The sequence below is a fragment of the Amblyraja radiata genome, chromosome 27 (assembly GCF_010909765.2).
Source record: "Amblyraja radiata isolate CabotCenter1 chromosome 27, sAmbRad1.1.pri, whole genome shotgun sequence".
Taxonomy (NCBI): domain Eukaryota; kingdom Metazoa; phylum Chordata; class Chondrichthyes; order Rajiformes; family Rajidae; genus Amblyraja; species Amblyraja radiata.
Genome location: NC_045982.1, coordinates 4,543,273 through 4,569,856, shown reverse-complemented (window position 1 = coordinate 4,569,856; position 26,584 = coordinate 4,543,273). Strand labels below are relative to the sequence as shown.

At 40.9% G+C, this 26,584-nt stretch overlaps 2 protein-coding genes across 2 annotated transcripts; one reads left to right on the top strand and one right to left on the bottom strand.

Moving 5' to 3' along the window:
- Nucleotides 1-19: 19 nt before the first annotated feature.
- rpa2 (replication protein A2) lies at nucleotides 20-13,206 on the bottom strand. The gene is made up of 9 exons (XM_033044934.1): nucleotides 13,105-13,206; nucleotides 11,489-11,616; nucleotides 10,914-11,015; nucleotides 9,277-9,390; nucleotides 6,522-6,596; nucleotides 4,385-4,495; nucleotides 3,577-3,699; nucleotides 1,074-1,168; nucleotides 20-991 (listed from the first exon to the last, which is right to left on the bottom strand). The coding sequence occupies exons 1-9, from the start codon at nucleotides 13,121-13,123 to the stop codon at nucleotides 907-909; spliced, it is 852 nt and encodes a 283-aa protein (XP_032900825.1). The 5' UTR covers nucleotides 13,124-13,206; the 3' UTR covers nucleotides 20-906.
- A 3,991-nt stretch (nucleotides 13,207-17,197) lies between these two features.
- Nucleotides 17,198-25,688, top strand: smpdl3b (sphingomyelin phosphodiesterase acid like 3B). Its single transcript, XM_033044935.1, has 7 exons — nucleotides 17,198-17,376; nucleotides 18,228-18,325; nucleotides 19,101-19,244; nucleotides 21,727-21,896; nucleotides 23,613-23,793; nucleotides 24,709-24,842; nucleotides 25,236-25,688. The coding sequence occupies exons 1-7, from the start codon at nucleotides 17,213-17,215 to the stop codon at nucleotides 25,593-25,595; spliced, it is 1,251 nt and encodes a 416-aa protein (XP_032900826.1). The 5' UTR covers nucleotides 17,198-17,212; the 3' UTR covers nucleotides 25,596-25,688.
- Nucleotides 25,689-26,584: the final 896 nt, after the last annotated feature.

Sequence of the window (26,584 nt, the reverse complement as noted above, 5' to 3'; positions counted from 1 at the left end):
AAAATGCAATTTAGAAGAATTAATGTGATATAAAATGGTTTATTGCATGTTATAACACTATTGATAACGTTTTTTTTTTTAAATCACATGAATTCCAATCACTTCACTGAAAATATTGTTTAATCTTTATTCATAATTCTAAATAGCTTTATACAGTTAAGAAGGAAAGATAAAGAAAAAACCTAGAGGAATAATGGGCTAAACAAAAGAGCTAAATTTCAATGAGACTGACAGATTTATGTTGGTCTTTACTTACTTCAATTTAATTTCAGTCCATATTCATTGAAGATCTGCTATAAAATTTGCCTTTCAAACTACAAACCTACCTTCCTCTACACTTTTCCGGCCAACTCATAGACCACATAACTTTGTAGCATTTAACAACATTTAGCACTCCTTTTCCACTAAGATGACCAAGAGAAAGAGAAACACACTATTCACACCATGGTAATTTTAACATATGCTCATGATTTGTGGCATTTACAGATCTTGTTATGTATCATATAACAGTGACCATGGAATTTGTCCAGATTGCAATAAGTAACTAAATACATTGATGTAATTTATTATTAACTTTATACAACTAACAAAAAATGCTTACGAGACTTGGTGTTAAGACAATTTATATCTTCATTTTAGATCTAAGTAGTAGCAGCGGTCTATTACAGCAATAGAGTTACAAATCAGATACCACGCTGCAATATTACAGAAGAGATATTTGGAAAGTTCAAGAACACTTCAGTCAAGTTGCTGCATTAACATTATAAAACAGAACCTAAGCAAACTGCATAGCAGTATCCTCCTTCAAATTCTATTTAAGTTTACCCACACTTCATGAAGTATCCAAGAGATGAACTCAGCACGTTTTGGAACAGTTCCTCTACGAAAAACAGCCTTGATTCACATTTATTCAGCATCTGTTGATCTGAAGTGATCCTCATCCACTGTAGAATAAATGTGTCCTTCGTTGCTCAGAAATTCCACAGCTTGCCTATATAAAACAAAATTGTAACACTAGACTTTGTTTAACAGGTTTATCACGGGTATTTAACCAAAATAAAAAGGACACTCACTTGATAGCAACAATGTTCATATTCTTAAGCGTTCTCTTCATGTAGTCAATGCTCATGCCTTCTTGTTCCCGACAATTTCGAATTAAATTCAATACCTAAATGAAGATTATAATGTTGGCATTACAAAACATGCAGTTCAGTTTCAATTACAAGTTTTACTGATGGGAACATAAGGCATTGATTCCAGTATCTATTAAAAAAAATAAAAAATTGTTAACAATTAGGTAAAATTAAAGTATTAATTTGCAATTGCACTATTGTCAATAATAATAATAATAATAAATTTTATTTATGGGCGCCTTCCAAGTCTCAAGGACACCTTACAAAAATTTAGCAGGTAGAGGAAAAACATGTAAGGGGAATGAAATAAATAGTAGAGACATGACTAGTACACAAAGTAAAGACAGAATTCAATACAAAACACAATGAGGCAATTAATGCACAGATGAAAAGGGAGGGGGACGTGGGGCTAAGGATAGGCAGAGGTGAAGAGATGGGTCTTGAGGCGGGACTGGAAGATGGTGAGGGACACGGAATTGCGGATCAGTTGGGGGAGGGAGTTCCAGAGCCTGGGAGCTGCCCTGGAGAAGGCTATGTCCCCAAAACTGCGGAGGTTGGACTTGTGGATGGAGAGGAGAGCGGCTGATGTGGATCTGAGGGACCGTGAGGGTTGGTAGGGGGAGAGGAGGTCAGTGAGATATGGGGGGGCCAGATGGTGGAGGGCTTTGTAGGTGAGGATCAGGATTTTGTAGGTGATCCGGTGGGAGATGGGAAGCTAGTGAAGTTGTTTGAGGACTGGAGTGATGTGATGCCAGGATTTGGTGTGGGTGATGAGTCGGGCGGCTGCATTCTGGACCAGTTGGAGTTGGTTGATGTAGGTGGAGCTGATGCTAAGGAGAAGTGAGTTGCAATAGTCCAGTCGGGAGGAGATGAAGGCTTGGATGAGTCTTTCAGCAGCGGGAGGTGTGAGAGAGGGCCTGAGTTTGGCGATGTTGCGGAGATGAAAGAAGGAGGTTTTAATGACATGGCGGATGTGAGGCTCAAGGGCTGTCAATAACTGACCGCCAGCCTGCGGTGTTTATTGTTAAGATCTTTGATAAGGCAAGGGAGTGAGATTTTTTATTTTTAAACTTCTTTTCGGTATTCCTTTTGGGGCAACAGTAATTACCCCTCACACTAATCACACAAATGGCAGCCTTAACAATGTTTATTCAGAATATCATCAGCAAATGCACATCAGACACAAAATAACATGACCAATAACATTACACTTCCAGCTGTACCTAGGGTGTTGATATTGCTCCATCCTTTTCAGAACAAGGACAGAACTATGCATAATATTCCAAATATAATCATGCCAAGGATCAAAATATATTTTGAATAACTTCAAAGATAGACACAAAATGCTGGAGTAACTCAGCGGCACAGAATGGGTGACGTTTCAGATCGAGACCCTTCTTCAGACCTGAAACGTCACCCTTCCTTTTATCCAGGGATGCTGCCTGTCCTGCTGAGTTACTTCAGCATTTTCTGTCTATCTTCAGTGTAAACCAGCATCCGTGGTTCCTTCCTACACATTTTGAATGACCTACTTGCTTTTAAATTTAATGTCAATTAAATCTGAGATTGGTTGATACTTTTTGTTTAAATTGCCTTATGGACCTGTGCTGCCACCTATGTGCATGACAATATTAAAATGAAATGTTAACAATTTGACTTTTATGGTTAACAAATGTTGTTCTTTCTTACTTTTAGACAGGGCATCTAAGACACAGGGAACAGATAAGTGTATTTAGTAAAAGGATTAGTGGGAAAATTAGGAATTATTTTTCCACCCAAAGGCGGTGGTAGTTCGAAACTCACTGCTTGAAAGTGCAGTAAAGGCAAAACCCTGATCACTAAACAGATGTGAACCTGCAGTTGAAAAACTATGACCTGCAGGGTTATTGACCAGGTGCAGATGGGATTAGTCCAGATGGTCTCTAATTATTCATTTGTTACATTCAGTTCCCAGATAACCTCCCTGACAAAGTGTTGAGTGGCAAATTAAAAGACATTGCAGAGATCTGCTGAAGTTGCTGAGAAAAACCGTAGGTCGTCAACATGACCTTGACCTTTAGAGTCTTGTTATGTACAGTATGCTGCTGTGAAGTAGTGCAAGCATCTTGCATTAAATTCTAAAGCTGCCCTGTCACATCATCCTATGTCACTAGCATGCCCATTAAAAATAATTAAAAAGTGTTCCACAAAGGTAAAACATTGGATACACCTAGTCGAATAAAGAATCAAAGTGCCCAAACAGATTTGTTGATGGGCTTTAATTCACCTGGAAATGACAGTAGAGTAATCTAATCCCAGGCACGAGTGTCATATTATGCACACAAACAAAAGTCAACTCCAACAGATACAATTTCTGGCTATAGATTTTGTTTGAACAATGTGCATTTAAGATGACAACTAGATGACATGTTATTACACAAGTTTCATGCTTAATTTATTTTACCTGGCTTTGTTGATTTGTTAGACCATTCATCAGAGCATCATTAGCACCAGCATATATTCCAACTGCACCCCCTTCATTTTGCATTGAAGTGCGCAAAGCTGGAGCAGATCCCCCAGGTAAAGACTGTAAAAAAAGACATCCAAGCTAAGCTTCATTGGTCTATGAGGTTTGAATAAATATATGATTTACATTTTCAATGAACTTCAAATTCAATTAATTCCAACAGTGCTGGGTATTCTTTCACAAGGCATCCATGGCAAATGATTGACCATTTTTCTTTCCCTTATTCGTAATCACCCACCCTATTCAATATCTCCACTCTTTATATAAAAGGTGTTGAGTAGTAAAGATAGGTTCTGCATACACAAACATTCCTATGACACACCCTTGATAAGAAAAATTACATTCTAATTTGCTTTGGAAATTGATCAAACCCATCCTGGATGTACACAATTGTTATTGCGCACTAAAACAAATTAGGAGCAATGCTCCTTAGCTCATACAATGATCCTGCAATGTCAAATTACCTGATATTCATACCACTGATAACTTTGGAATTTGTCAATCAGGAATAAGTGGGATTGTCAATTACATTCATGCATTCATGCCCCCCCCCCCCCTCCCCCACCTACGCATTTACACTTTTCTTTTCCAGTTAGAAACTTTAACAAAACCAATGTTAGGGCCAAATACAAATCAATAGCTGACAATTATGAAGTGCAATAAGATTTCTCACTTTGTTGCAGAAGTAAACATTAGGTATCTAATGGCAGAAGGCCCAGAGTTTCTCAAATATTTTAGTACTCACCTGTGGTTTGTTTAGCAACAAGTGTGCCTGCACCACTTCTAGCATGTGTGATGTTAATTCATTCATATCTTCCAAAGGCATTATCTTAAAAGCTACCAAGCTCTTATTGTTCTACAAAGTATAATTGCAATGATCAGAAATCTGTTCATATAGCATCTTAAAATATTTAGAAAATACCAAATATCATAGTACAAAACTAAATTACAATAAACTTGCTCTTTTTTACAAATAGGTCGATTAAATTTATATACCACCGGGTGGCGCCAGCAAAAATTGCCTCGCTATGTGCCATCTCTGTGATCCCCCCTGCCCTCCAACTCCTGCCCCCTCGCTATTAGTCTGTCTGTCCCTTCCTTCTTTTGTCGTAATGTTTGTATGTGTTAGATGTATGTTTTTAGTGGTCTTTAGCTTGTTTTAGGTGGGGGAGTTGGGGAAACTTTTTCTAATCTCTTACCTCGACAGAGATGCGATTTTTATCTCCGTCCGCACTATGGTCTAACATCGAGGAGTTGGCAGTCTTTGCTGGAGACTGACGAAAGCTCCACCGCGGACATCCCATCATCGGGATCGCTTTGGAGCTCCACCGTGGGTGCCTCGCGGTTTCTGGTCAGAAACCGACTTTGGGAACTCCAAGCTGCAGGAGCTTAGACCGTCCCGACGCAGGAGCTTCGACCACCCCGACTGCGGATGGTTCGACTGCCCTGACCGCGGGAGAAAAAAAGAGGAAGAAGATGGCCTTCCATCACATTGAATAATGTGGAATCCGCTCTGGTGGATGTTTATGTTAACTTTTATGTAGTTGTGTGTCTTGGTGCTTTTTTTTAATATGGCTGTATGGTAATTCGAATTTCACTGTACCTTAATTGGTACTTGTGACAATAAACTGACCTTGAATTTAGTGAGAGTACATAGAAACATAGAAAATAGGTGGAGGAGGCCATTCAGCCCTTTGAGCCAGAACCGCCATTCATTGTGATCATGGCTGATCGACCCCAATCAATAACCCATGCCTGCCTTCTCCCCATATCCCTCGATTCCACCAGACCCTAGAGCTCTATCTAACTCAAGAAAAAGGACCTTGAACAATTTACCTATATCAATCCCATTGGCCATTTACTCAGCCTTCTCTGCCATTTCAAGAGTTCATCCAAATACTTAAATGCTACAACAGTACCTGCCTCACGATCCACACAGGTACTTTGTTCAAAATATCAACCACCCCTGACGTGAAAAATAATTGCTTAAATCACGATTTGTCTCAAATCTGCACACTCTGGTTAGAGGCATCTCTGGAAGATGAAATGTTCCTAGTCCCAATGTCTAATTACCCTAGATTCCTTTGCTGATACCTTTAGCAGCAGTCAGTCAAATGGGACACAGGCAAAAGTCTCGCTGAAGTTCATGCAGACTACATTAACCTCACTGTCCTTCCTTATCAATTCTATAATCTCTGGGTATATCCAATCCTATTGGTCAGACAGGGTCTCCTCTTAGAGGCATGCTGACCATCCTTGATTATTTCCTACTTTTCTAAGTGCAGATTAATCAAGTCCCTCAATTTTTTACCCAATCATTATGCTACCATGTCAGTCTCTGTTTATCCCTACTTCCCATCTTGAATAAAATAAAAGTACATCTGCTGTCCTCCACCAGTTATCAAACGTCTTGTGTAGAGAAGATGTATGAATTTCTATCAGAGCTCCAGCAACCCCTCCCCCTCCTTGCCTCCCATAGCAGCATGGATACCTCAAAGATTTTATCGAATGACAGTAACCTTCCAGAATGAATATAGAGGAATTTGTTTGTAGACCGCAGAAAAGGGACTGACAGTCAGAATTAACATTATTCAAATCCTGTCTCCATCAGACAGTTTAGTTCTCTTCTCAATTGAATATGAAATGCGTCCTCTATTCAGAAATAGGCAAAACACCTGATCACATTCAAGCTAAATATAATTCTGCAAATAAAATGTCCTGTTTTTCACCTTATAAATGTTAACCACTGCTATGCAGATTTTGAACTTACAATAGCTTTTATAGCTGGGCATTTTAAACATTAATCAATAATAATAACAAACAAGTTACAAAAATTGACCTAGTTTGATACATCAATAGGACAAAAAAATGACCTGTATCACCTGGAATGATCGGAGATGGCCAGCTACTTTTACATAGGTGCCTGGAGGAACCACAATATTCTCACTTCCAGCTTCCTGCATTAAAACAAACATCAGTGAAAAACAAAGTGAAGCAGAAATAGTGTACCGCCAAAAAAAACGATTAGGATCTGGAAAACCATTCTTCAAATGGCTATGATGGGTGGGTTGCCGTTTGCCAGTTTCACTCAAATATTTCAAAATGTAACTTGAGAATCATCTATCAATGACATCTTTACCAAGAATAATAACCATCATGTCAATCAGCCCAAGTCCATATTGGTTCGCAGTAGAGATCGCATATCATATTCTGCCCAAGGCCTCACAAATGACTTCCCCTCATCTACCCATTCAATTCCCTTTTTAAAAGTGACCGTTTCCACCACACGCAGATTACAAATACTCATGTTTAAAAGTTCCCCTTACATCCACATATCACTTCAAATGTATCATTGACTCGTGAACTATCAAAGAGAAAAGCTTCTATGTACTAAACATTATGATCTTGTACACCACATCAAATTCTTCAACTACTTGTTTTTCACCAACAACGACAAGGTATTCCAATTCATCATTGTATCCAAAATTCTTCATCCCTGGAACAATTCTAATAAATCTTTCTTGCATACTTTCTAGATTATTCACAATCTCTCCAAAGTATGTTGACAATAACTGGAACAATATTCTCATCATGGCTTATCCTGTGTATTACAAATGTTCAAAACTTCCCAACATTTGATCTTTGCTGCTGCATCATTATCTCTGGAAACTACAGAGATCTGTTCTTAGTCTTTTCCTTTCTTGTCAGGAAAGTCATTCAAAAACATAGGTTCACATGCGCACTGATATCTGCCTCACCACTACTCAACATTTCCCATGCCACGGACACCCCAACATCACATCAATGGCCACTATTGCAAACCTGAACCATGGGTCCCTCCAAAAACTCAAGTCAATTCAACTCTTATTAGCAACCCTTTCATCGTCGTGACTATCCCTTGAGGTTGAGGATGATAGTCTACGTTCTGTTGTTTTTATGGACTCTCAGGTGGCTTATGAGTCCAATCCTGGCTTTGAAAGTTCTTCGACATTCAGCACAGCTAATTCCAGATGGCAGATTGGGCTTTGGTTGTTGCTGCCTCTCTTTCCGTTTTCTTCTCTTTTCTTATAATTCTGCGCATCTCTTGACTTCAAAGGTTGCTGTTCCTTCTTGGATGTTACACTTCTTGTGTAGGAAGGAACTGCAGATGCTGGTTTAAACCGAAGATACACACAAAATGCTGAAGTAACTCAGCGGGACAGGCAGCATCTCTGGAGGGAAGGAATGGGTGATGTTTCGGGTCGAGCCCCATCTTGAGTGAAGAAGTGTCTCGACCCGAAATGTCACCCATTCCTTCTCTCGCTGAGTTACTCCAGCATTTTGCGTTTATCATCACTTTACACTTCTTTGTCCGCGATATCATCTTCTAAATGTCCCATTAACCCATCTCACTGGCAAACCTGACCTCAGCCTATCAGATATTCCATTTGTTTGATCAATCCCTTCCATCACCTTTGCTTCAATTTAAAACAACATTTTTTTGTTCCTTCCCAGTTTTGATAAAAATCTTCTGATCTAAAACATTAACTTTCCAAGAATACTGCCTAATCTGTTGGGCATTAACTTTGTTTCATATTACCTTTACCTGGGGGTTTCTGATTTTTAACTCCCAATAATGGCCCAGACTGTTTACAACATGGATATTCTAACTCACCTGAACTCCACATTTGCTGTTTTTCCAACAGTGCACACTTCTGTCTCAGCTGCATCTCAGCTCGCCTGCTGCTGAAATTTTCACTCCTTTCCTTGTTATCTCTGGACGATGGCAAGGCACTTTCCAGACTTTTATAAACCATTAATTTGAACTTCATTCAAAAATGTACACCTTAACCTGCTTAGCATCTGGTCCACACTTCAAATTTGTAAACACAGATTCTAAAAGCTTGCCAATGTCTTACCCTACTTACTATGCAACCTCCACCATACAACCCTCGGGTCTGTGCTCCTCTAATTTTCGCCTAGTCATATCTTCATCCATTTAATTATTCAGCACTCGTGTTTTTGCTCCTCTGAGATGCACTTTAAAATCCATCCCTTTGAAAAATGCTACGTTCAAAATCTAAGCTCAACATCATACTTTTGTTACATTATACCTTGAAAGACCGCCAAATGGGTTTTCTTCACTTTAGGTTCCACAAATGAAAATGTGCATGGGTATATGTTAGAATAAGTTTACTTATTATACTTATTGTCATATGTCGTAACTTGAATTACGTAAATAGATCTAGAAAATAAATTTTCTAGTTGAAACGAGAAGCATATTGATGCAATCACAAAGAAAGCCTACCAAAGCATCTACTTCCTCAAAAGTTTGATAATCAGCACCCAGAGGAATTCCACGCTGCTACATGGAGCCAAGGTCTGGATCGAACTCGTGTTTCTAGCATTGTAAGGTAGCAACTCTACCGTGGCAAAACTGGCGTCCGAGTTATTGTGTATTTTGTGTCCTTTACTGCTACCAGTGTAATGTATGTTTATTCACTTTTTTCCCCAATAGTACTTTACATATTAACCCTCTTATTCGGTTATAGCGGACAATCATCTCCCCTCCCCGAGTGGCTAATAACAGATATCATCTCCCCACCCCTTGTGGTGCGTTATAGCAAAGGCTTACTGGATACATTAAGCATGACTTACATCAGTATCCACCCACTGTCTCACATCCATAGGAGGTGCTGTCATATCATCCAACTTGTACAGGATATTTGTTGGGGCCTTTTCTGAGTCTTTGATCACACCAACCACGGTTACCTACAAATTGCAGATAGAATATAAATAAAATTAGAAACATCTGCAAATCCTCAGGTCAGAAAGCAGATGTGGAGAGAACCTGCAATGTATTTCCAGTATATTTGTTTTTTACTTCACATTTCATATTGATTCTAGAAGTGTTCCAGTGGATTGGAGTATCAAATGTCACCGCATCATCTCAGAGAAAGGTGAGAAACCTATGGGTTGCTAATCTGAGAAAATGCTGGAATCTAATATGAAAGATGTAATAACTGAGCACCTTGAAAAGACTAATAAGATTGTGCAGACAGCATGAAGTTAGGAAAGAAAAATCATTTTGACAAATCCACAGAATTCTTTGAGGATGTGACTAGCAGAAAGGTTAACAGGGAACCAGATGATTTGGTTTATTTGATTTTCAGATAACTTTTGATAAGGTCCAACAAAGGCAGTTGGTTACAAACTTAAAGCATGTGAAGATGAGAGTAACATGCAGATATGGATTGAAAACTGGTTAAAAAATGAGAAAATCTTCCTCAGCTTCACAGGCTGTGACCAGTGGGATACTATAGGAATTGAAGTTTTGGTCATTGCTGCTCATAATCTATGAAAATAATTTGGACGAGAAGACCAAATGTCACATTTGTAACTTTGCAGCAGATACAAAACTGGGTTGGATTGCGAGTAGGGAGGGGAGTGTATGTAAGCTTAAGGATTGTAGACAAACTGAGTAAGTGGGTTCAGTGTGGAAAAATGATAGAGAGAGATTTTGTATGTTTCTAGATTTGTTTCATTTCTCTTAAATTATGGGGTGACATTTATTTGCTTCTCAAATCCACAGGAACACTTCCAGAACCGATATAATTTTAGAAGATGATTTCTAGTATTTACTATTTCAAAACTCTGGGACATTGAGATTTATCTTTATTCTTTTAATATTATGTACTTTTATAAAATAAGATAATGATCTCAAATAATTTTCAGGTGCAGGTCCACCAACGAATCTCACCCCCACCCCCCCCACCCCCCACCCCCAATCTGGACAAAATTCCAGAAGTCCCTCCGAAAATGTGGCCAGGTGAGGCGGTCAATTTCGACCTCATCAGGACTTCCATGCAAATCAGCAGTCAAATTTACCCCCTGCGGCCAGGCCTCTGGAATTCTGGCCTGGACGAAACGGGCAAATCGGTTATCATAGCCGACTTCCGCAGCCAATCGGCAGGTCGAATTTGCCATCTGCGGCAGGGGCTCTGCAACCCCTGATCGGCCGGAGCCGACAAATCCGTTCCCATAGCTGACCTCCGTCGCAAATTTGCAGGCAGTATTCCCCCCCCTCCCCAGGCCGTGACCTCTGTTGCTACAGCAAAATAGATAATCTAGAAAGGCTCTGGAACGAAGGGTGCTGGAAAATCGGTGGTGGACCTGTATTACAAAGCAACTGTTACTGCAAAGATTATGTATACTCACAAACTGAACGACATTCGAATAGTACTCTACGGATATCAAATCAGAGTATATTTAATTGAGTTAAAGTTCTCATTCACCTGCGATAACTCCACTTCTCCAATTCTGAAAATATCCTCTGTTTGTATAGCCGACATCAGCTGTGACACGGTACATGGAACAATTTGCTGGGTCCGGGATCTCTATTAGAGTGAAAATAAAGTTAATGCTACAAGGTCTTGGCTCATCAGATCCATTATAACATTTTTTTTAGAAAAGGTAATCACATTAAAAGATTACTATTCACATACAGTTGTCCAAGTAAAAGATGATGAATTTGGTGGGCAATAAGTGTGGAGGAATCCTTCGGCTGTCTGAACAAGGGTCCCAACCCGAGATCTGTCCATTACTTACTCAGATGCTGCTTCACCCACCAAATTCCTCTAGCAATTTGTTTTGCTTAAATTTCCAGCACCAGCGTGAACCATTTTTGATGCACAATATGTAAATGTAATAATTAAATCTGTGCATGCGCGGTTTAAGATTTTTTTTAAAGCCGACTGACTGCCTATGCTGAGTAATTACTGTTGTAAACCAAAGTTAATGCAGCACCTATGACTGCCATTTAAACGAGAATTTCCATATTTTGAAAAAGTGCACGTTTTGATGAACTTACATTTTTTCTGTCACTCTGGCTACCTCCAGCCTGAGAACCAAATCCTCCTGGCGATTGCATGTATCCTCCTCCTCCTCCTCCTCCTCCAGCACCATCTCCAGAATTTCCATAACCACCATCAAAAGTACCTAGTAAAACAGTTTTAGAAATCAGCCACAAAAGTAAAATAAAAGCCATCCGTCTTAAATATCTCATTTTTCTTTCCAAAGAAGAATGTTATCCCCCCCAGATGATACTATCTCTGGGAAAGGCCAGTATATAAACCCTATCTCTAATTTTCCTGGAAGAGTAGCTGGCACTCCATAATGCTTCCAGGAAGAGTTCCAGGAAGTGGAGCCAGCGACAAAGAAATTATAATGTATTTTCATGCAAGGATGATGTGGAACTGGGAGGGAGGTGGTGACATTCCAACATCCTTGTCCTTGGTGGAGACTTTACTAGTTTTAGAGATGCTGTCAAGGCAACCTGGAAGTTTAATCACAGAGCATTTTATAGATGGTATACACTGCAGACACTGTGCCCCAGTGGCAGGTACAAGATGCTAATTAAGAGGACAACCTTCTTCTGCATGCTGTTGAACTATTTGAGTGACACCTATGTTGTTCTCATACATGCAATTGCAGAGTCCAGGTAGGTAATCAGCCCCAGTATCCCCTCCACCATTTCTGTAATCAAGAGATTTGTCTTTCTTCCACCCAGGCCAGCATCCCTTCTTTACTCCAGAATGGTTAATTGTAATAAGTACCAAGAACAGAACAATGAAATTCTTATTTGCAGCAACATAACAGGCCAGTAAATGCAATGCACATGGATAATAAACTCCAAACGTGCAAAAAAAAAGCCCAAAAGTGTTTAGTGTAACTAAATACAATCCATAGTTCAGGTACACATCATGTCATGCTCAGTAGCCTGATTGCTGCCTCAGTTTTTAGATTCCAATACTTTCTTCCTGGAGTGAAATGTGAGCATGACCAGGCTAGTGTGGGCCTTTAATCACATTGGCTGCTTTTTTTTTCTGAGGCAGTTCTGCAGTTCCTTCCTAAATAATGCATTTTTCACTCTGCATCCCCAGTTCGCTAGATGCCTGTGTGTAGTCATACAGCGTGGAAACAGGCCATTCGGCCCGACTTGTCCACACCGGCCAACATACCCAACCACACGTCCCACCTACCCGTCTTTGGCCCATATCCCTAAACATGTCTTACCCATGTACCCGTCTAAATGTTTCTTAAACGTTGTGATAGTACTAAGTCATAAACTAAACTGAACCTATGTGTAGGAAGGAACTGCAGATGCTTGCTTACACCGAAGATAGACACAAAATGTTGGAATAACTCAGCGGGACAGGCAGCATCTCTGGCGAGATGAATGGGGGGATCAGTCTGAAGAAGGGTCTCGACCCGAAACGTCCCATTCCTTATCTGCAGAGATGCTGCTTGACCCGCTGAGTTACTCCAGCATTTTGTGTCCATGCTCCACAAGATGCTGGAGTACAGAGCATGGAAAATGTTAGCGCGCCACTTTAAGGTTGGTAAAGACGGCAGGTCGATTGCGAGGAGACAGACCCAAGCCGAGCCGGTGTGGCGCGCAGCCATGGGCCTCACTCACTCACTCACCCGCGCTGTTCCACATCATCCCTTAACCGAGCGCCCGGCGGACGAACACTGACCGCGGGGGCGCGCCCCGCCAGCAGAAAGCCCGCCAAACAGGCCTCGTCCACTCGCTCGCCTTCTTACTCAGAGCCCCCGGCCTTGCTTCAGCCAATCGGCGGCCAGGATGGCGAGAGGTGCTGTGACCACCCCCCCACCGGGAGCGCGCACCTGCTGCCAGCAGTGAAGCATCTTTGGCCGCTGACATGTCTCATCCTGGCGGAGCTGCTGCCTCCTTTAAAGTGGCTTTAGCTTAGTTTAGGGGGTGGAAGATTGCAACCCTCACGTGGACCGCCCTGTTTCGACTAATGCAATCAACTCGACGTGCACAAACGGAAGATCAAATAGAACAAATTGCCCTACAACTTTAGGGTGTGCACGCCACACGAAAGAAGAAGAAGTTTAGTTTAAATACAGCGCAGAAACAGGCCCTTCGGCCCACCGAGTCCGCACTGACTAGCGACCCCCGAAGATTAGCGCTACCCTACACACACACACACACTTGATACAATTTACATTTATACAAAGCCAGTCACGTCTTTGGAGCGTGGGAGGAAACCGGAGCACCCGGAGAAAACCCACGAGGTTACTGGGAGAACGTACAAACTCCGTACATACAGCACCATTAGTCAGGATCGAACCCTTATCTCTAGCGCTGTAAGGCAGCAACTCTGCCACTGTGCCGGTTTGCTAACTCTTCCGATGCTCTGTGGAGAGTGCACATACATCTAACGAACTTGTGATGCAGTGTGAAAAATGCATAGAAATATTTAGGAAGGAACTGCAGATGCTGGTTTACATCGGAGATAGACACAAAATGCTGGAGTATCTAGCAAAATGCTGGAGCGTCTATGGAGAGAAGGAATAGGTGACATTTTCGGGTCGAGACCCTTCTTCAGACTCAGTTTGTAAACCTCCAAGCCAGGAATCAATCTTGGGATGTAGACAAAAAATGATGGAGAAACTCAGTAGGTGAGGCAGCATCTATGGAGAGAAGTAATAGATGACTTTTTGGGTTGAAACCCAAAACGTCGCCTATTCCTTCTCTCCAATGATACTGCCCCACCCGCTGAGTTTCTCCAGCATTTTTTGTCTACTTTAGATTTTTCCAGCATCTGCAGTTCCTTCTTAAACATCCATCTTGGGAACTTTTTTTGCATCCTTTTGTAAATAAATCCTTAGCTGGGGTGACCAGAACTGCACCCAATATTCCAGAAGAGGTTAAAGACCAGCCACAATCGTATTAAATGGTAGACCAAACATGAAACCATAAAATGATCTCTTGCTTTTACGTTTTATGTTCTTGTGTTTTTTAATAAGGAGACATATACTTAAATTAATTGGCAGAAACTCAGGGGATTTAAAAACATCACCCGACTGGTCACTGTCTCAAAGGGTGGTACAGGCAGAAATCCTCAACTGCACGTAAGAAAAATGTAAAAGCCATTACCTGCTGAAATTGGGATGAGCAAACAGTTCTCTTTTCTAACTGGCATGGACCTCCTCTGCGCCATAGATTTTTATGGTTTGTTGATTTGTGTTCTGGATACAGAATCTTCATGAATTCACTCGTTCATGATAGTGAATACAAAAGCTTTCAATAGTTTTACTGTGGTGGAACTACTTATATTTTAATAGGATAGAGTACAGCATGGGAACATCTTTCAACCTGCTGGGTCCATATCGGACATCAGCTACGCATCTATACTAATTTACATCAATCACATTTTTTTGTTTCCTCCACGTTTTTATTAACTCCCAGCAGATATCTAAGAGTGTTTTCCAGTATTTTTCAATTGTGATTAAAGTCATAATGTAGGAAATGAAACTGCTAATTACCTGTGATCTTTATCAAAGGAAAAATATTGGCCAAGACATTGGTCCTGCTGATGAAAAGGGTAAATTCTGGCTGTGATACTGAAACTCTGGCACATTCTCCGCTGTGTGCCCCAATAGTGGTCAGATAACGTGTCAGTTTAACATCGGATCCAAATTTTGCCACCTCTTAAAATGCCACACCTTTGTTACTGTTTTGGATTCCAGTGTCAATTTTATGTTGAAATCTCTGGACTTAGATGTACAACCTTTGGGCACAGAACCCAAAGTGTATCCACCCAGCAAGTAGTAACTAACAGTAAACTTTTAAAAGTCACTACATTATTCATTAATAGACAATAATCAGGGTGGAGGAAAACTAGATTAGTTTCTGCTGAGAGCAAGAATCAGCACAGTAAAATGAGCTTTATCTTGAAGTGCAATAAGACTTTCTTGACCTTTCAAAGAAGATATTGCCCAGGAGTCACAATAAAACTTAAAACTCTAGAACGTTGTTCATAATGCGATCAAAAGATCAGTACTATTGAAAAAGCTGCCACACAACAATGGGATTCCTGACCAATATTCTTTTCATTATGAACTGTGGAATAATTTTCAGTCAGCAAGGTAAGGGTATCTGATGTTTAATACAATTATTGTTGAAATCTCTTAATAATAATAATAATAATAATAATAATAATAATAATAATAACTTATTTGTCTAGCACTTTGATACAATTGAATGCAACCCAAAGTGCTTTCCACATAGACACAGGTCTAAACAACAATACAATTTAAAACAGTAAGAATATAGGCATAAACAGATTTATACAAAAATATAAAATATAAACTTGAGAGTGTAAAAGGACAATGGAAGTAAAGTCAATTAAAAGCTTGATTAAAAAGATAAGTTGCCGTTTAAAAATGTCACTGAGTTGGCGTCCCTCGTAGCACTGCCTCGGGTATTCCACAGCTTGGGGGCGTCGTTGAAAAAGGCTGCTTCACCAATATTTTTAGTGCTGCAGCATTGAGTGGCTAACAGGCCAGCATCAGCAGACCTGAGTGCTCGAGTAGGGGCATAGGGAAGGAGGGACTCTGTAAAATATGCTGCTCCTTAGCCATTTAGGGCTTTATAGACAAGAAAGAGGACCTTATAGTCTATCCTGGATCTCCCAGGGAGTCAATGAAGGGAATATAATACTGGGGTAATATATTCCCTTTTCTTGGTATTTGTTAAAAGCCGGGCTGTGGCATTTTGAATGAGCTGTAACTTGGTGATGGCAGACCAGTAAATAAGCCATTACAGTAATCAAGTCTGCTTGATATGAAAGCATGTATACGTTTTTTACAGTCATCTTTACCTACCCTTTCTTATTCATGTCAATGATGTTACCCGCAAACCCACATGCTTTGATTTTGTATCTAAATGAGACTTTATCACAGGCCTTCTGAAAAATCCAAATACATCATGTCCACTAGTTCTCCATTATTTAATCTACCAGTGACATATTTTTAAAAAAAGCCTCAGTAGGTTATGAAATCCAATTTTGCTTTTATAAATCCAGTTTGATTTTGTCTAATCCCATCAATCTTTTCTTAGTGTCTGAGTTAACGCAATCTTTACAGTAGATCCAACCTTTACACTACTACTATTTTCCTGTTTACTCCTCAATTTTTAAAAATAGTGCAGTAAAAAATATTTGCCACTTAAGAATTCCTCCAAGTCTGGATTCCAAGCTGGGGTTTTCTTGTTTATAGGTGGTAAAACTAATAATATCCAAACAAATACTTTAAACTGCCCAATGATAGTATTTGGATTTTCTGATATGATTCTTACTTATTCTTTCAGGTGATGTTGGCATTACTGGTGAGACTAGCTTCATTGAGCACCGATTATTGCCTTTGAACCAAGTGGCTTGGCCAGCTATTTCAAAGGATAGTTAAAGACTCTGATGTCACAAAAAATATCACATTTGCATCAAATTTGTTTAATCTATATGACATTCGAGAACTAAAAAATATCATGGTCAACATTGTTATTTTATTTGTATTCCTGATTTATTTAATTAATTAATTTTAAATTCCTTTATTGCAGTTGTGTGCATTGAGCTCCTATCTTTGGATTATTAGTCTAAGAACATTATTGTATATCGCAATCTGATTCATTCAGACTACATATATTCATTCAGACTGCATATATATTTTTCTGTCAGGTTACTTTTGGCATATCACAGATCTTCATTGGGATCCTGATTACAAAATGACAGATGACCCAAATGCTGTATGCCCTTCATCCTCGAAACCTGTACCAAACCCAGGGAAATGGGGCAGCTACCTTTGTGATTCTAACTGGGAACTTATTAACCTATCCATTTATACCATGAGAGACATTCACCCTCAACCAGACTTCATTCTTTGGACAGGGTAAGTATTTAACTATAGTAGAAATCAAAATTTAATAGCTAGATTGTGAAATCAATATAACTAAGATTGCCCTCATGATTACCAAAGGTTATGCTGATTAAACAGATGGTGTCAATGTGTAATAGTGGGCAGCAAACATACTTTGCATGTGGAAAAGGAAATAAGAACCCAAAAGGCTGTAAATACTCAGCAGACCAGGCAGCACATATGGACTAAGAAACAAGGTTAACAGTTCATGATGCTAAACTTTAATCATTATCTTATTACAGATTTCCAGCACCTGCTGGACTTTGTGTTTGTATATCATTGAACATGAATACATTTCTCCTGAATGCCATAATGAATTTATCAGTCACATTTTATGGCACCTAGTTTTAGCTTCCATTCAAGTGAAAACATTTTCCCGTCTTATTAAGACCTTCATAATTTTAAATACCTTCATCAGGGTTCCTCCTCTGTATTTTGTCTTTTTTTGCTTATGGAGACATGAAAAATGCACAGTACTCCAAATTACAAATCTATTTTGAATAAAGTTGATATACATTTAACATGAATTTTCGGTTTTTAGTTCTATCCAAGAGGTATTTAAAATGGAATTATGGAATGGAATGATTCATTTTTGTTATTGGAGTTTGATACAGTGTGTATGCTATTGCAGTACATTTCTACTACTTTTTCTTTCAAGCCTAGTTCACAATCATTAAAGGGACCAAAATCTGCTCCTGCAACACTGCCTTACGAGAAATTAGGCTAGTGTAGTCATAACCTTAAAGTTGTGGGGAGCACAAGTAAAGGGGAATGGATCTGCTGCTTCTGGTAATTAATCATGTTCTCCTTTATGGAACATTCAGTGATGACACCCCTCATGTTGCTGACAAGAACCTTGGTGAGGATACAGTCCTGAAAATAATTGGAAATGTAACCCATCTGATACAAGAGGTGTTTCCAGGTATGCGTCAAAACATAAAAAGTTAAATGAACATTAAATATAACGGTCTGAACTGTATTAGTATGTGTGCATAGCCGGTGTGTAACAAATGGAACCATCTGGCAGAACAATTGTCATCTTCATTGTCCAAGGTACTCAACTCACCTTTGGATGTTGCTGGCAATGCTGGCATTTATTGTCCATCCTTCGGCGTTAATCACATTGTCAGGTCTGGAGTTACATATATATGTCAGACATTGATTCAGAACGGCAACTGCTAGGTCAGTCATTTAATCACGATGCTACCATATCACACTTACATAACATAGTACTGTATTTGCAGAGCAATTATTGTCACAACAAGTTGAAATCCACAGTTTACTCTCTGAACCTACCTTCTAAAGACGTTACTAATACCTTAGTGAAGGGCCTGGATAGACTGGATATGGGAGGATGTTTGCACTAGAGGGAGAGTCTAGGACCAGAGCCCGTAGTTTCAGAATAAAAAGACATACCTTTAGAAAGGAAATGAGGAGGAATTTCTTTAGCCAGAGGGTGGTGAATCTGTGGAATTCATTGCCTCAGAAGGCAGTGGAAGTCAAGCCAATGGATATTTTTAAGGTGGAGATTGATAAGTTCATGATTTGTACAGCTGTCAGGGGTTACGGAGAGATGGCAGAAGAATGGGGTTGAGAGGGAAAGATAGATCAGATAGAACTTATCTACTGTTTATAAGCTATTTTTTTCAATTTTAATTAAAGATATTTGTGATTGTAAACTGAGCATCTGTTCACAGGTACTAAAGTCTACTCTGCAATGGGAAATCATGACTTTCATCCAAAGAATCAATTTCCTGCTACCTATCATAGGATTTACAACAAAACAGCAGAACTCTGGACACCTTGGATGAACCCTCAGTCTATCCTCAGGTTTAATAAAGGTATGGATGGTAGGTCAGGACCACTCTCTAGTTGGCGATAGTTCAGTTGCCTGATAATGGCTGGGAATAAACTGTCCCTAAATCTGGAGGTATGCTTTTTCACACTTCTTTACCTCTTGCCTATTGTCTATTGTCTATTGGGGTACTGATTGGGGATGATCAGCCATGATCACATTGAATGGCGGTGCTGGCTCGAAGGGCCGAATGGCCTACTCCTGCTCTTATTGTCTATTGTCTATTGCCTGATGGAAGAGGGAAGAGAGGGGTGAGACTCATCCTTTATTATGCTGGTGGTTTTGCTAAGGCAGTGTGAAATGTCGATGGAGTCAATGGATGGGAGGTTGGTTGGTGGATGGGAGGTTGTGACCTTGCACTAAACATTGTTCCCTTACACTGTAAAGGGCTCGAATGTAATCATGTATTGTCTTTCTGCTGACTGGATAGTACGCAACAAGAGCTTTTCACTGTACCTCGGACCATAAACTAAACTGAACTGGCTTGTGTAATAGACTGGGCTCTGTGGTGTTCACTATCCTGGTCCATACTGCATGATCACAGGGCTGCCTTTTCTTTGGCCACAAAGAGTCCATTAGAACGGTAAGAGCCCACTGGTAAAAACACAAGAAACTGGATGCAATACAAAATTAGAAAGAAACTAACAAAGGACGAGAACCACATTTCTAAATGGCCCTCTTAACTGAACCGACCCCCAACGCATGTGGCAAGGCATCCAGGCCATCACAGACTATAGACCCACCAACACCACCCCCACATCCAGCGACGAATCCTTCCTTGAGGAGCTTAACCACTTCTATGGCCGCTTCGACAGGGACAATCTAGAGACAGCCATCAAGGCTGTGCTCCCTGCTGATCATCAACCCCTCACACTCACCCCCTACGACGTGTACGTGGCACTGAGTAGGACTAATGCACGTAAGGCTGCTGGCCTTGACGGCATCCCCGGGCGCGTCCTCAGGGCCTGTGCTGCGCAGCTGACAGACGTCTGGACTGACATCTTCAACCTGTCACTTGCCCAAGCAGTTGTCCCCACATGCCTTAAAACCACCTCCATCGTGCCAGTGCCAAAACACTCCACTGCGGCAAGCCTCAACGACTTCCGCCCAGTTGCACTTACCCCCATCATCACCAAGTGCTTCGAGGGGCTGGTCCTGGCACACCTCAAAGGCTGCCTACCCCCCACACTGGATCCCTATCAGTTTGCCTACCGCAAGAATAGGAGTACGGAGGATGCCATCTCAACGGCACTTCACTCCGCCCTCTCCCACCTCGACAACAAAGACACTTACGTAAGAATGCTGTTCATCGATTAAAGCTCAGCGTTCAACACCATTATACCCTCTAAACTGATCACCAAACTCGGTAACCTGGGCATCGACCCCATCCTCTGCAACTGGATACAGGACTTTCTAACCAACAGACCCCAGTCTGTTAGGTTAGACAAGCACACCTCTTCAACCCTCACCCTGAACACCGGCGTTCCACAGGGCTGTGTGCTGAGCCCCCTCCTCTACTCCCTCTTCACCTACGACTGCACACCTGTCCATGGTACTAACACCATCATTAAGTATGCAGATGATACAACGGTGATTGGCCTCATCAGCAACAACGATGAGTCGGCCTATAGGGAGGAGGTCCAGCTCCTAGCAGCATGGTGCGCTGACAACAACCTGGCCCTTAACTCCAAGAAGACCAAGGAGATCATTGTAGACTTCAGGAAGTCTAGGGGCGGCATGCACACCCCCATCCACATCAACGGGACGGAGGTGGAACGTGTTTCCAGCTTCAGGTTCCTGGGGGTCAACATCTCCGATGACCTCTCTTGGACCCACAATACCTCAACTCTGGTCAAGAAGGCTCACCAGCGTCTCTTCTTCCTGAAGAGACTGAAGAAGGTCCATCTGTCTCCTCAGATCCTGGTGAACTTCTACCGCTGCACCATCGAGAGCATCCTTACCAACTGTATCACAGTATGGTATGGCAACTGCTCTGTCTCCGACCGGAAAGCACTGCAGAGGGTGGTGAAAATTGCCCAACGCATCACCGGTTCCTCGCTCCCCTCCATTGAGTCTGTCCAAAGCAAGCGTTGTCTGCGAAGGGCGCTCAGCATCGCCAAGGACTGCTCTCACCCCAACCATGGACTGTTTACCCACCTACCATCCAGGAGGCGCTACATGTCTCTCTGTTGCCGGACCAGCAGGTCCAGGAACAGCTTCTTCCCTGCGGCTGTCACACTACTCAACAATGTACCTCGGTGACTGCCAATCACCCCCCCCCCCCCCCGGACACTCCTCCCACAGGAAAAACACTATGACTGTATGCATGTAAATAGATTTATTTATTGAAATCATATTCTATGTCGCTCTTCCAGGGAGATGCTAACTGCATTTTGTTGTCTCTGTACTGTACACTGACAATGACAATTAAAGTTGAATCTGAATCTGAATCTTTTGATTGGCTTTAGGAGCTTTCTACACTGAGAAGCTGCTGAATCGAACAGACCAGCGTGTTATTGTCTTAAACACAAATCTGTACTACACCAGCAATAAGCTTCATCCTGGACTCCATGATCCCGCTGGTCAGCTCCAATGGCTTGATGAAATACTTTCAAAGGCAATAGCATCAAAAGAAAAAGTAAGTCATAGCTAATGTTTTGTTTCTGAGTTCAAATACCAAAGTGAATTATCTGTGTTTAAATGAATGAGTTGTCTCTTTAGCTCTCTTTCCTTTATTTTTTTTAAATCAAATCAAAATTAGTTATAAGGTAATGGTTAGTAATTTTGCCATAATGCGAGAGATCTCTAAAGGAATCTTATGGGAGGGGGGGTGTGGCAGGAGTTCGATTTTTCCAGCATCTGCAGTTCTTTCTTAAGCAGTATATTTTCAAGTCAGATTGGTGTATGACTTGGAAGGCAATCCATAGATGATGGTGTTCCCATGTGCATGTTGCCCTTGTCCTTCTTAGTGATGGAGTGGCAGGTCTGTGTGATTCTGTTGATAGCTTAGGCAAATGATTACAGTGCATTTTGTAGATGGTACACATTGTAATGGGTGCTGGAGGGAATAAATGTTTAAGATGGTGGATGATGTGCCAATTAAGTGTTCAATGGTGTCATATTTCTTTCGTGCTGTTAGAGCTGCACTCATCCAGGCAAATTCGGAGTATTCCATCAGGCACTTAAGTTCTGCTTGTGGGGGGTGGACATACTTTGGGGTGTCAGAAGCCGAGTCACTCACTGCAAGATAGCTGCAGTACCAATGTGGATGATCTGCATGGGTTTCACTACACTGCGTGTTACTTGGGTAATGGGGGAAAACGTCCATGCACAAATGTTTGAATGCACGACACACTTTTTTAGTGTGATGAGGGCATTAGATACCGGTCAGGGAAAGGAATAGTGGGATCCTGAAATCTTCCTAGGCTGACTATGACAGTTCCAGCATTGCCACAACTAAGAACGTCCGACTCATCAATGTGTTTCACAGGAGAAAACGGTATTCCGAGCATTTTCTATTTTGTGTTTGAGGTTTTGAGTGTCAGCAGAATTTTGCCTGGGTAAAGCTCAGCAAGGATGGTTTAATAGGATCCTCAGGGGCAGAGCAAGTTTATTTTGAGCCAATTTCCTCATATTCCAGGATGTCTGTGTGTGATTAGCATATTCTCTTCAAGATCACATTGTGATCTTCAGGTGCTTGGTTTTATCTCACATCTCAAGATGTGCTGGTAGTCAGTTGTCTAAATACAGATAAAACCTTATTGTAGTCCTTTATTCTGTCCTGGGCCTCCTCCATTGTCAGAGTGAAGCCCAGTGCAAATTAGAGGAACAGCACCTCATATTTCACTTGGGTAGTTTACACCCCAGCGGTATGAACATTAACTTCAGATAGCCCTTGCTTTCTCTCTCCATCCCCTCCCCTTCCCAGTTCCCCCACTAGTCATACTGTCTCCAACCATTCTATCTTTGTCCCGTCCCCTCCCCTGAGATCAGTCTGAAGAAGGGTCTTGACCCGAAATGTCACCCATTCCTTCTCTCCAGAGATGCTGCCTGTCCCGCTGAGTTACTCCAGCATTTTGTGTCTACCTTCGATTTAAACCAGCACCTGTAGATCTTTCCTGTACAAACTGTATTGTAGGTTATTGCTAAAAATAATCAAAATTATGTTGATGGGCATGAATGAGAGAGAGTAAGTTGCAGGGTTGCAAGGAAATAAGGAGATGGGCTCTTGGAAATTGGTGGGAGTTGAATGGACTCATTCTTTGTCATTATGAGTATAACCTGTTAAACTACATATGAAATGGTAATGTTATTGAGACCAGCTGAATATTATCCACATGTTCTCTACATATAGGTTTATATTATTGGTCATATACCACCAGGCTTTTTTGAAAAGAGGAGAGGAGTATCCTGGTTTCAAGAGGACTTCAATGAAAGATACATCAAAATTGTTCAAAAGTATCACAGTGTAATAGCTGGTCAGTTCTTTGGACATCACCATACTGACAGCTTCAGGATGTTCTATAGCAATTCAGGTAGTGAAATGTATATTTTTATCCCTTTCTTTCCTATAAACAGGTACCAGAATCAATTGATTAACACATACTAATTGATCAGGTTTAATATTTAAAATGTTTAAGAAGGAACTGCAGATGCTGGAAAATCGAAGGTACACAAAAATGCTGGAGAAACTCAGCGGGTGCAGCAGCATCTATGGAGCGAAGGAAATAGGCAACGTTTCGGCCCGAAACCCTTCTTCAGACTGATGGGGGGTGGGGGGCGGGGAGAAGAAAGGAAAAAGGAGGAGGAGGAGCCTGAGGGCTGAGGGAGAGATAGGAAGGGGAGGAGACAGCAAGGGCTAACAAAATTGGGAGAATTCAATGTTCATGCCCCCAAGATGCAGACTCCTAAAATGTTCTACAATGCCATTCAGCAAAGGATCAAGAATGGAGAATTAGGAGAAGTAACGACCCAGATGATAAGATGTTTTTTTGAGAGTTTATACAGAATGATGTCAATGGTCTTCAGGGAGAACATTCCAAAGACAATAAACTTTGCCACTAGTAGTACGACAATGGAAATGTGGTGGGGAGATTTGGTGATGCAGAGGTTAAGGAGGAGTGGGGAGGCCAGAGCTGCATAGTAAAGGACCTTGCTATTGAGAATATGGGAAACTACGGCTGTAAAGGAGTTTCAGAGATAGTAGTGAAAACGTATACATGCGTGAAGAGGAGTATCTGGATTTTGAATTGGATGCATTGGTCAGCAGGGAACTAGTAAAGGACTGTGGGGAAAGGAGCAACGAGTAAGGGTTTAGAAGAAATACAAATGTCCATTTCCTGACAAACAGTGTGATTTCACTTTTGAAAATCAAAGACGTTTGATAATGTGCCGTAAGTTTTGCAGCAGGTAAACGGAATGTGATACTAAAATGTACATGTTTCTCTCAGGTTCCCCTTTAGGAGTTATGTTTATTGCACCTGGCATTTCTCCATGGAAGACAACGTTACCCGGTGTAAAGAATGGAGCTAACAATCCAGGGATGCGATTATTTCAATATGACACAAAAACATTGGAAATTAAGGTAAGAGGGATTCACACATGCTGCAGTACATTTGAGAAGGTTCATATACTTGTGAATACTACAAGATGTTTAGGTGACATATCTAGCTGATCACTCAGCAGCTCAAACTGCTGTGCTTTCAATATCAAAACGGTCAGACCAGCAGGTTAAATTAAATTCACTGTCTATGTAGGGTAAATTGCGTGTGCTGCAAATAAACTAGAACCCACAGAATGGGTAAATAACATCAACAATGTGCGATTTGTTATTTGTGCTATAAATCGGAGGCATTGCACCACACTATGTTTTAGTAGAATTGCGCATAGAGACTGGCAATGAAACATCGAGCGAACATTTTAGTTATTCTCACCGATATTTGACATAGACTCACTCTAGCTTTTGACTTTCCTTCAGAATATGATGACATATTACTTCAATTTAAGCTATGCCAACACTGTGACTCCACTCTGGAAACAGGAATACAATTTAACAGGGGCGTTTGGAGTTCCAGATGGTACATTTCAATCTATGCAAATGGCACTGGATAAGCTGTGCGATGATGATGAGTATCTGCAGAAATATTATAAATACAATTCTGTCAGTTATGATTTAAGCAAATGTGATGAGAACTGTAAAAATGATCAGATTTGTGCAATCAAAGCAGTTGACTTTGTTCAATATAAGGAGTGTGTTCGAGGTGAGAGTCCTAATTGTGCTGCAACATTGCCTATCATTCCATTACTGCTTCTTTCTGTGTTGCCTCTTCAATTCTAATATTCACCTGAATGAGGATTATAAGAATGGTTGCCAACCAGCATAAGGGAAAACTAGCTTGTGGTAAAGCAATGGTATGGCCAATAAAGTAAGAAGGGATTACCAAAGGGATTTAGACAAATCATCAAACTGGCCATCCAGTTCGCATCATTTGAACATCGTCAGTCTCCTGGGTGTGCCTCAGGATTTTAGCTGCAAGCGAAGGATCAAAATCATTCTGATGATTCAGGAGAAATTGTCAAATGCTTAAGTCACCAATCACCTTATTGTCAATGTTACTTGGATTCTCTTTATTGTATCTTTTAAAAAAAACCTGATGTACACCATGATGGACACTAATTTTAACAGATTTTTTATTAAAAATTCTTTGATACTTCTTTTTGGTTTGTCGTGAATTGGATGAACAAAACAATTATATACACACAGCATGGTCAATTGGACCTATAAGCTAGAGACTGTGCCAACAATCAAGCAACCATTTTCAATGATCTCATTTGATCCTTCTTACCTTACCTCCAAGTCTCTCCAAATTCCATCATTCACTTAAACTCAATGGTGCAATATACAGCGACCAATTAATATACCAACTTGCACACCCTTGGGGTGTGGGAGGAAAACATAATGTCTGATAGATTCACAGGGAGAATACACAAAATCCATGCAGGCAGCATCGGAGATCAGGAATGAACCCAGGTTCGCAGAGCTGTGAAGCAGTGGATCTAGTAGTTATGCTACTATAGTTTACAGCTGATAGATGAGCTAATGAAAGAGAACCTGCACAGATTTATCAGAGATAACCCATGTATGACCACCAATTGAATTTTGTGGGGTCAAGGAAAGAGCGTTCACATCGCGGCCCTGTTTCCACCAATCTTTCCACCGCTATGCACAAAAAGCACAATTAGCACAAGACGCCATTGTACGCAGATGTCGAGCTCTGGCTGAACGATTTCTAATCTTGTGATGTCTCGATAAGAAGAATTGAATTT